The 12,023-nt window shown below is 32.9% G+C and overlaps 1 protein-coding gene across 3 annotated transcripts in view; it reads right to left on the bottom strand.

Annotated features, from left to right (window-relative positions):
* Nucleotides 1-12,023, bottom strand: part of FSTL5 (follistatin like 5) — a 722,149-nt gene that overhangs the window by 497,087 nt on the left and 213,039 nt on the right. For all 3 annotated transcript variants that reach the window (XM_049631268.1, XM_049631267.1, XM_049631266.1), the window contains exon 3: nucleotides 6,441-6,689. In XM_049631268.1, the coding sequence (XP_049487225.1) occupies nucleotides 6,441-6,689 (249 nt within the window). The remainder of the gene's footprint in view (nucleotides 1-6,440; nucleotides 6,690-12,023) is intronic.

The raw sequence follows: 12,023 nt of genomic DNA on the forward strand, positions 1-12,023 counted from the left end.
AAGAATGTTTCCAAATAATGTTGCATGTTCTTGGAAATCACTATTAAAAGTAAAGTTTTTGAAAGACATGGGCAAGTAAGATGTCATGGTATTATATGTTTAAGCAGAACATTTGCAGCATAGGTACACTAAAAGAGAGGACAGAATCCATTGGTTCTTGTCCCAGCAGCATTAACTTGCTATGCGCATGTCGGCAGGTCATTTTTAAAACCTTAGGCTTGTTGTCTTCTCTATAGCATATTGGCTTATTATGATAAAACAGTAGTATAATACTTGAAGTGTTTTAAAATAAATACCCAATGTATTACTATTATTACTGGTATTCTCTCTCTCTTACTTTCTGGTAATATACATATTTTTTTAATATTTATTTATTTTTGAGAAAGAGAGAGACAGAGCATGAACGGGGTTGGGTCAGAGAGAGAGGGAAACATAGAATCTGAAACAGGCTCCAGGCTCTGAGCGGTCAGCACAGAGCCCGATGCGGGGCTCAAACTCAGGGACCGCGAGATCATGACCTGAGCCGAAGTCGGATGCTTAACCGACTGAGCCACCCAGGCGCCCCTCTGGTAATATTTTTTAATACATTTTTTAAGTAGTCAATATCTAAATCTCTTTTTGGATCATTTTTCACATTCTGTATAATATCTACCATTTATCCACTGTTTTTCTATAAACAAAAGATAAACCCATATAAATTGTAATGTTTACAGAATCCTTAATCCTAAATCAGAGGAGAAACAAATATTTGGTATGATTTTAATAAAAATGGTAAGTTTATGAGTATACACATTACAATGATTTCTAAAGAATATTATGTAATGTTACGTAATGAGAATACATAGAATTCTAGATTTCACATTAGGATTAGAGAGAGTGGCAACGAAACTATATTGTTAAGTTTGATTAAATGTTAAATGCAATATAAATTTTAAAAGTGAAACACAACTCAATTTCATATCACCAAATTCAGAAAATTTTACCATAAATCTACCGATTATGGGTGATTAATCAAATTTTGATGTTGTGTACTGAAGGCTTTCAGAAGGACTAGAGTTTCTGTGTCTGTAATATGACCTTCAAGAGTTATTGTTCATTTTATTAATTTCACTACCACCCTGCAGTTCCAGTTGGCTAACACTGACCAAAAACAAAATTAAACAAACAAGTATCTGGGCATCACTTTCCAAAGTTTAAATATTTATCAAGATTACTATTTTTCATGAAATGGCATAAAAAAGTAGACAGAAAATAGAAACTTTACAAAGCTTCAAAAAAAAAAAGTAATCTAAAAGCTCCTCTGTGTTAACACACAGCAATTACTGTTATATTTTAAAATATCATTGTATCATTGGCAGCCTAGTTCTCTAGCCCAATTCCTACAAGTCTTATCCTTAAAAAAAAAAATCAGGTAAGAGAACGAATTAAAAAGTGGAATATGAATGTCTCTCCAGATTATACCAAAGAAAAAAAAACCACAATGTCAGATCTCATTCAAATAGTGCACACATAGCCATAAAAACCATATTTCCCAAGTTGTTATTGTTTGTGATGCACATTTAAATGCACACAACATTTGCTTTTATGGCAATTTTATTCTTAGCACAGTAAATGGCAAAAGGGTTTCTGTTCAATTGACTTTCTCATAAAAGGCTTAATTCCTTATTCATTTTGGCATAGGTTATATCTTGAGTTTCTTACTCTAGCTTTTGTCTATTCTCTGAGTAAGTAAATTCTGCTGTGTACGACAGACTGACCTGGAGTCAGGGTGAGAGGAAATTTTACTTGTTATAAGTGATGTGAGTTGTAGAAGTTAGATGCTGTTTGGGGGTAGAGGTGGGGATGGGAAATGACTTTAAGCCCAAACTGCCATCACAACGAATAGCTAGGCATTACATAAAAATATAAAAGTTTTATGCTATGTGATAGGATTCTGCACAGTTCATATCAGAATGTGCTGCTTTGGCATGAGAATTATTTTCAGCTGAAGACAATAAAGCCCTACAGATGCAAAAAGAGATTTTTGCCCCCCCCCCCCCCATACTCCCTTAACTGCCTTAGAGAATTTAGATAGAGGCCCTAGAGCCTAAAGATAACTTGCTTTTTTGGTTTGTTTGTGTTGTTGTTTTTTTTTTTTTTTGATAAGAAGAATTTCTCAGCATGACACAGCAAATATATATATATTTTTCCCCCCCAAATGTTTTCTCTTCCATCTACTTATGAATTATCTTCTCCCGTTTGAAGTCTTAGACCCTTACCCTCTTCTTACTTCAGGGCTGCATATAAACCTCAATTCCCTGTCAGTGGATCTCATATTCTCTTGGGGCCCTATGTATATATAATTAAATTTATCTTTCTCCTCTTATCTGTCTTGTGTCAATTTGATGATTAGGCCATCCAGAAGAATGTAGAAACGTAGATAAAATTGTTTTCCTCCCCAGCATATGTCAAGTGTCATCTTAAAGTCTTTGATTCCAAAAAAACAAATGCTACATTATTCTTTCTTACTATAGCCAGTTTCTTTGTAATTACATAAATGTGAATAGAAATAAATTTAAAGATGTTTTATTACTAGATATATTAGATGCTTTATTTATAGTTCCATAAATCATAAATCATTAAAGAAAGTTCTTAGTGAATTAATGTCTCTATTTAAGTGTAAGAGTAAATGCTAAGCACACTATAGAGGCATTCAAATATTTAACAAATATAATAAAAGAAAGATATATAGATATAGTTATAAGCATATACATATGTATAAAGATGGAAATGTCGTTTTAACTTACACTCTAATCTTAATTTTAAAACAATCAATAAGCATGATTGTACAAATATAATTTTAATAAGTTTAAGTATAAATGGCAAACATAAACCTGATAAATTTGATATGTGAAATAGGTCTTAGCCTAAAATTGAAATAATTAATGAATAATGCAAACCATACTTTCTTTAAAATTGTCTTAGTATTTGCTAATAGTGTCCAGGTTTTTTTTTATTAAACTCTTTCTATTGAGGTTATATGAGTCATATGAGGTTGTATGATGTTGTATATATGAGTTTGTAATAGTCATATGAGGTTGTAAGAAATAATACAGAGATTCCTTGTTCCCTTTACCCAGTTTCTACCAATAGTAACATTTTGAAAAGCTGTAGTACAATATCATAACCAACATATCATCTTTAATACTACCCACTGATATTACTCAGATTTCCTGTTTTACTTGTAACCGTGTGTGTGTGTGTGTGTGTGTGTGTGTGTGTGTTTATTTCTATTCAAATGTAACAATGAGTATGTCCCTATATTCACCACCATAGCCAAGAAGATATAGGATAGTGATAATCTATCAATATTTTAGAAAAATGTGTTTGTTTATTTATTTATTTTGAGAGACAGGGTAAGAATGAGCACAAGTAAGGGAGAGGCAGAGAGAGAGAGAGAGAGAGAGAGAGAGAGAGAGAGGGAGAGAGAGAGGAAGAGAGAGAGGAAGAGAGAGAGAGAGAGAGAGAGTCCCAAGCAGGCTCCCACACTGTCAGTGCAGGGTCTGATGCAGGCTCAGACTCCCAAACCTATGAGATCATGGCCTGAGCTGAAATCAAGAGTCAGATGCTCAACCAAATGAGCCACACAGTTGCTCCAATACCCATCAATATTTTTAGTAATTAGTTTTAAGGCACTGGTAATCTTTTAAAGCAGATGTTAACAAGCTTTTTCTGGGAAGATGCAGACAAAATGTTTTTTATGTTTTGGGGGCCATACTATCTCTGTTGCAAATACTCAACTCTCCTTTTGTTGTGCAAAAATACCCAAAGAAAATTTCCTAAATTAGCAGGTGTGGCTCTGTTTCAATAACACATTGCTTTAAAAAAATGGACTGGATCCTGAATTTGGCCTCTAACTTCCTGTTTGTTGACTAATGTTCTAAGGTTTGCTTAATTACCTTTTATTAGATCTAAACTACCAAATTTTTCCCCCAAAGGAGGAAAACTCGTTCCTGTTATTTAGTTTTGATTTTTTTATTAAAAATCTAATTAAATATAGGTTTTTAGCATTTCATGAACTTAATATTTTGATTTGCTTCTTCCTTTAGGCCATTATTGTAAACAATATAAATTGCAGACTTTCTAGAGGAAATAGAGTTCACAATCACAAGGATTAATTTTGGCCATCACAATGATGTCAGGCCTTCAGCTATAACGAATCTTGTTTTACACCTAAAACTTGACCAACTGCACACCAATAAGACAGGCAACTTATTGTTTGTTCTATATTATTTAGTCCCTTTCTGCTGAAGCAAAGTCCTTTTGTGAGTTATATATGTTAGGCAAAACCCCAAAATAAATAAGCAGAAGACTCACAAATTCTGAGACCAAAGAAACATGCTAACCCTTGCTAACTAACCCAGACAATATTAATAAAATTTTAATACTATATATAGATAAGGAAGTACTTTGACTTACATATGGTGAAAAAGTATTTTGAAACGATCATAGATGTGATAAATATGCTGAGTATCAGTCTAAAAAGCAAAAATTTTTCAAACCATTGTTTTATGAACTCACAAGGAAGGCAACGCTCCTAGCTATATCCAGTTCTTCCACTTCCATACTGATATACACATTGATTTGCAATATGCCAAAGCATCCAGCAATAAAGTAGAACATTAGATATTCCAAATGTTTTTTCTCACATGATAATTTACTATCATATGTTTCCATATAATCATTTACAGTGTTTCGGTTGGACAAAACTTCATTTTGGGAATATGATTCTAAATTACCTTAATAGAATATTATTTATATGATTTTAGGATGTTATACAACATTGGCATAGCAATATCTGCACTGTACCATCTCAGGTCAAAATGACAGAATTGGGGCGCCTGGATGGCTCAGTCATTAGGCATCTGATTCTTGATTTCAGCTCAGGTCATGATCTCACAGTTCACGAGATGGAGTCCAGCACATCAGTCTCCACACAGACAGCAGGGAGCCTGCTTGGGATTCTCTTTCTCCCTCTCTCTCTGCCTCTTTCTCTCCCTCTCTGACAAAATAAATAAATAAACTTAAAAAAATGACAGAATCAATTCTCTCACACACACACACGCACTACTCTCTCATGAGTTTTAAAGCACAATGCTAATAGAATTAATTATAGTTATTTGTAAAATAGACTTGATAGAAGAGGGGAGTAAATAGACTTGAAACCACAACAACTGATATTCTTTCTGTACAAGAAGATAATCTGATACCATAAAAATTTCTGTGCATGTATTCAAGTTGCACATAGTTTACTGTTGTGAGGAAAACTAGTCTTCTAATTTTACTTCGATTATATCAGTAGGCGTCTAGTGGCCACACTGACTAGAGTATTACCCCTTATATCATTTGAAAAGTTCTGTGCATAATTTTATTATTACCTTGGAAATAATATTTTATTTATTCTACCAAATTTGAAAAAAGGAACGTTTTTAGTCATTTACCTTAATTGGTGCACAGATGAAATACATTATATTTCAGTCATACATTTAAGCTAAGAGTTAAAATATCAGACAAGATTTAATTGTAAGTAAACCTCAGGAACATTATGAAAAATGAGATGAGGAACCAATCAAAGATGAGAAATCAAGCTGATCACTGACCTATTCGAATGATGGAAGTTCCATACACTTAAGACTTCAGAATTTCAGTGTGGGTTATGACAATTAATAAGCAAATATTATCTCCAGTAGAAGCAAATAGAAAATGAGTTTGTGAATAAATAAATAACATTAAAATGTCCAAAGATTTATTTATATATCATGTTAAAATAATTTTTCAAATCACTAAATCAGCAGTGCCTTTTCATAGACAATACCAATGATTTTGAGTACCATGAAAGTAAACACCAATACTTTCAGATTTTATATTATTGTCATCTCAAATTTACTAATTAAATTTAGCATGAGTTCTTCAGAGTTATTTAAACGGACATTTGCAGGCTCCATATAATCTGAATTATGTGGTGCAAACTGAAACCCATCATTTTTAATCAGGAAGAAAGGAGATGTTATCACAGCATGGCTTGGCATTCACTATTCACTCAATTCCACTCCAGGTGCTTTCCACTGGGTGGATTTGGCCTGTTGACTGAATTGGCCTCCCTGTGTCCTAAGATAACTGCCATGATTGGGAAGCCATATGGTGCAATGCTGTAAGCTATATTAAATTTCAGTCAGATTTTGGCCAACTTTGTACTCATAATTGAGATTCAGAATTGTATCCATGTAAATTTCTATATACTTACTGTTTATTGGTGTGATGAAACTCACAATCTTTTCCTTTCCACTTTTAAATATTTCCTGATATAAAATTGTGTTAGAGGTTAAACTTGAAGTTTAAAGGCAGTAGTTGAGAAGACAAAAGAAATAGAAGGTGACACTTTAGGTCCACCCTGTATTTACCTTTAAAGAAGCAGTCTTCATTGTGAACAATGGTAATCTTTTGCTTTTTCAGGCAAGCAGCTCTATGCACTTCGCAGTGGTTTTCGTAAAATTCCCCATCAGATCCACACACAGGTTTGTAGTGACGTTTGCAAAGGTCCATACAGGCACATTCTGCTTGCCCTGTCTCTCTGCCGATGACACAGTGCCTTCCCAAACCACAGTATTTATTTTCACAAGACCCCAAAGGGACATCCTCAATCAGGAATCCTGAAGATAAAGAAAAAATCATTTGTATTCATTTGTCTAAATGTGGCATGTCAAAGTGTGAAATAAAAAAATTCTAAGAGAAATTCAGTATAATCAGGGTTCAGTTGTTCTCAGTGGAAAAGAGACTTGTATTAGACAGGGAGACTAACTTTTGAAAACACTCTCAACATTGCTCCCCTCTTCTCTCTTGTGCTTGTAGCTCTCTTCTATCTCTCCAGTGAGTACTGTGGTCCTTAAAAACATGATCCCCAAGATTAAATTGCCTGAGTTCAAATCTTAAGTCTACCATTTATTAGCTGTATGTCTTTGGATAAATTATGTCTTTGTGCCAAGTTGTCCCATCTGTCATATGATGGTAATAGTATAGACCACCTCCTAAAGTTGTACAAAATATTACATGTAAATAATCCACAGGAATGACTTTCCTGTCATAGAGTAAATGTTTAATAAATTCAACTTTTACATTAATAGAATCCTGGAGAAATGACAGGAGAATGACATGGAGAAATGACTAGGAGAAATGACATGTATGTATAAAAAGCAGGAAGTAGGAATGGAAAATTATTGTGCCTTGAAAACTTCTTGATGGGTAGTTATAGCTACTCCTTTCTTGTTTTGACCTTTGCCACTTGACAATCACTAATACATTTCTTGACTAAATGAACAAATCATGAAGAATTCAATTTTCTTGTTACTTATTCAGTTTAACAGTCTCCATTGGCATCAGAAAAGAAAAGATGGATCCAACAGCCTTGTACTAAAACCAAACTAATCACCTATAATCCCTGTACTTTCATAGGCAGATCTGGCTTTTCTTTTTTATCTGACTGGACTTTATCTGACTGGAAAGTGAAAATTGTCAGTAAACTTAATATAATATATATATATATATATATATATATATATATATATATATATGTAATACATGAATATATATGTATACATACATGCATATATATATTCAGAGAGATACACACAGAGATATATGTGTGCATGTGGATATATGTGTGTGTGTGTACATATATATATGTGTATATATGTATGTATATATATATATATGTATAAAACAATGACACATATATATTGCAAAAAAAGAAAAAAATTGTGAAGTAATAAATTACAGTAATTTTATTAGACATATAGTGTATATTTTCAACTTGTTGATTTAAAACCATTGCTCCAGGGCTCCTGGGTGGCTCAGTCAGTTAAATGTCCAACTCTTGATCTCAGCTCAGGCCATGTCCCAGTGTCATGGTATTGAGTGCCATGTCAGGCTCTGCACTGAATATGGAACCTACTTAAGATTCTGTCTCTCCTGGGGTGCCTCAGTGGCTCAGTCAGTGGGGTGTCCAACTTGGGCTCAGGTCATGTATTCACAGTTTGTGAGCCTCCTGACAGGCTCTGTGCTGACAGCTCAGGCCTAGAGCCTGCTTCAGATTTCTCTCTGTCCCTCCCCTGATCGCACTCTGTCTCTCTCTCAAAATAAATAAACATTAAGAAAAAAATTAAGGGGCGCCTGGGTGGCTCAGTCCATTGAGCATCTAGCTTCATCTCAGGTCATGATCTTGTGATCTGTGAGTATGAGCTCTGCATTGGGCTCTGTACTGACAGCTCAGCTGTGGATTCTGTGCCTCCCTCTCTTTCTGCCCCTTGCCTGCTCACACACACTCTGCCTGTCTCTCTCTCTCTCTCTCTCTCTCTCTCTCTCTATCCCTCAAAAATAAATATTAAAAAATAAATGAAAATAAACTTTAAAAAATTTTAAAAAAAGATTCTGTTTCTCCCTCTCTCTGCCCCTCCCCTTTTCACCCACGTGCATACACACATGCACATACTCTCTCTCTCTAAAATAAATAATAAATAAATAAATAGTATGTCTCTTCACATGATGACATCATAATGATAAGGAACATAGATTCTTATACAGAGTTTAAGCCATAACCCCACTAGTTACAACCTTCAGGACCTTGGGTGAGTACCTAACACGTCTCTAAATCAGTTTCTTCATCTGTAAAATAGAGATAATATCATATCCTCATAGGGTTATTAAAATTAAAATATTTGGCATATATAAAAATGCATTTAATTGCTGGTTATTTTTATTAATACTATATTTTTAGGGACTAATTTTCATAAGGCAGATATATACAAATAAAAAGTATTTTAAAAATCGATTTTATTTGCTTTTAAATGAAACCTATGCTGTACTTTTATTTCAATACATATGCATGTATTTCCAAATGGAGTATAGCAAACATAATATTACAAACAAAAAAGACCAATACTATCAACTGTATTTTTTAAGGTATGGCTTTTGATAGCAGTTTAAATTGGAACAAATTTTCTTGAAAACAATTTTTAAATATTTGAACCCTTTGATAATATATTCCAGTTGTTGAGAATACAGTCTATAAACCTATAAAAAATAAGCAAAATAAATAAAAAGATAATATAATTTATTTAACAAACCTTCCTGATGTGTTATCTTATATGATACCTCACTGAAATATTTTGTTAAATTTTGTAAAATACATTTAATGTGGTAGTTTCTGAAGTTTGGCATGCATTAAAATGGCCTAGAGGAGTTATTAAAAGATCAGTTCTACCTCCAGTCCACTTAAGAGTTCTGATTCAGTAGATCTGGGCTATGTGTAGCCCCAAATTTATATTTCCAAGTTCCTATGTGATGATGGTACTGTTGTTTCTGAGATCATACTTTAGGGTCTTTGATTTATTGAAATCCTACTTTATATTTAAAATAAATATAACACAAAGGGAAAGACTAGGTAAACAATTAAACAATGCTCTTAAGTGGGAAAGATGAGAAGTATATGGTACCAATAAAAACATATAAAATAATGTAAGAAGAAACTAAGAAACTTAGAAACTAAGAAGAAGCTAAGAAACTTAGAAAAAACTAAGAAAAGATAAAGTAAAATAAACAATTTATTAACTAGGTGGATATAATGCTGGGCAAATTTTCCTATGTTTGTATTACTGCTTTTTAATGTTCAATGCAATACGTTTTTTTAAAAAGTCCAAAATTATGTCAACTGTAACTCTACAGTAATGACTTATTTGAATTTGGAAAATCTTTTTTTCCTCATCCTTATGCCAGTATTTGCCAAATGTTGATCTAATGTTGACAGAGTCCAAAATGTGAGTGCCAGGAATCTGACTCACATACTTGCATTTTGTATAATTTTACACCTTATATTTTCTTTGTGTTCTTACTATCTTACTAATTCTAAATAGTTTTATTGCTATCAAATAGCTTAAGATTTTTCAAGAGAATATTTCATGTTTTTGCTATCAAAGAATGAGTTTAATGTTTATTAAGAGAGTCTGATTATTTTACACTTTAGTCACAAAATGAGTTGGCTAACTGAATCAGTAGTTTTCTTTTTAGCGAGGAATGCTCTGCTAAAAATGAAGTCATTTCTGGTATATCTGATGAATTGCTTTCCCAGATTCTCTCTTCTTTTTATTTTTTTTTTCTGTCTTAAAGCCTATACTCTAGAGATTTATATTAGGATATTGGCCATTTTCTAGAAGTTAATGAACTAGTTAGAAGCTGCATGTTGCATGTAGTTGCTACAATTAAAGGAAATTTAATTAATTCATATGCAATCCAAAAGAAAGCTCATATTATGTAAATGAATAGCTAGAACATATCCTTTCTGACAGTAATTATCCATGACTAACACTGAACTTAAGTTTCAGCTGAGATTAAATCAATTTAATCTGATCAACATGTCAAAGATTTCTTTTAAGTACATTCAGGCAGATGACACACTAAATGAATTTTAATCAAGAACTTATATCCTGCTGTCTCATAACTTGATAAAGTAACATTTGTTCCCCAAAAAAGTGCTGTATGTTTAAGAAGTACATCATTTTATAATTTCTATGCCTTCAGAGCAGTATAAAAACTCCTCAAAAGATTTGAGACAAAGATGAGACCTTTAAAGATAAAAGACACCAAGTTATAAAGCAAAATAATTCCATAGAATTCTAAATTTTTTTTCTTCAGATTCTCAATCATGATGCAATCCTCTTCAAGTGATTACATATATAATATACAATTTACCAAAGAGTACTTAATATAGAATGGATCTAAATTGAAATAAACTTTAATATAATGTACTTATTTTTATTTGTAAGGTGCTATGTTAGTTGCTATAGGACAGATGAAAAGAATCGTCATTGACACTTTTTGTAGTGGCTCACAAAGGGCATAAGGCAGGATTTGAGTGTGCCCAAGTAGGGAAGGAAAGTTGGAGGGACACAACTTGGAGAGTGAGATGGATAATAACAGGTAAGACCTCACAAGCAATGTATCACGTCACAGTTGAGGTTATGTCCTACAAATGGATTCGGAGTTCAGAAAGCTCCTCTAGGATTAGACACGGTATGGAATAAACAGATACTGGATTGAAAACAGAAACAGCAGACAGAGGTAAAAGATTGTGATGAGCTAACTACTTCTAATGATTCCAATGGAATATAAACATAATTAATTTAGAGTGCCAAGTTATTTGAGGTGTTAATTGTCTCATAAAAATGTATAATGCTAAAGTACCAAATATAAGTATTACGTTAACTTTGATTTGTTAAACAAACAAACAAAAAAAAAACAGATTTTGGAATTGAACAGGATTACAGTCTTTGCTTTTCCATTACATATTAGTCTGACCTCATCTAGGCTGTAATGTCTTTAGGTCTGATATTCAAATGGTAAAATAAAAGGGAACTGATAAATTATGTTCAGATTTACTCTCATCCAATCTCTTCATTTAAGAATGCTTGGCAAAACATAATTTTAATAAAAGCTAATATCCAAGAAATATATTAATCTTTCTCTAGAATGTTTAATATTTAAACTTCACCTGCATTAAACAATCACATACTCAATATTTTCTAGTTTAAATATTTTCATACTCTAGAAATAGCATCAGACATACAAAATGTAAAATTATTATTGTTTAAAAAGTTTTTTAATGTTTATTTTTGAGAGAGAGGAGAGTACAAGCAGGAACAGAGAGGGAGAGACAGAATCTGAAGCAGGCTCCAGGCTCCAAGCTGTCAGCACAGAGCCCAATGAAGGGCTCAAACCCACAAACCACGAGACTGTGACCTGAGCCCACGTCAGATGCTTAAACTGAATGAGCCACCCAGGTGCCCCAAATGCAAAATTATTTTTAACGTAGGTTTTCTAATTTCTCCTTTCTAAGATTTTGTGATGATATATTCTATTTCTATATCATGTTAATAATTACAACAATGGGCCTAAAATCAGTCCTTTAATTTACATTCCAACTGTCACTACCAGTG

Source organism: Panthera uncia, chromosome B1 (assembly GCF_023721935.1).
Source record: "Panthera uncia isolate 11264 chromosome B1, Puncia_PCG_1.0, whole genome shotgun sequence".
NCBI lineage: Eukaryota > Metazoa > Chordata > Mammalia > Carnivora > Felidae > Panthera > Panthera uncia.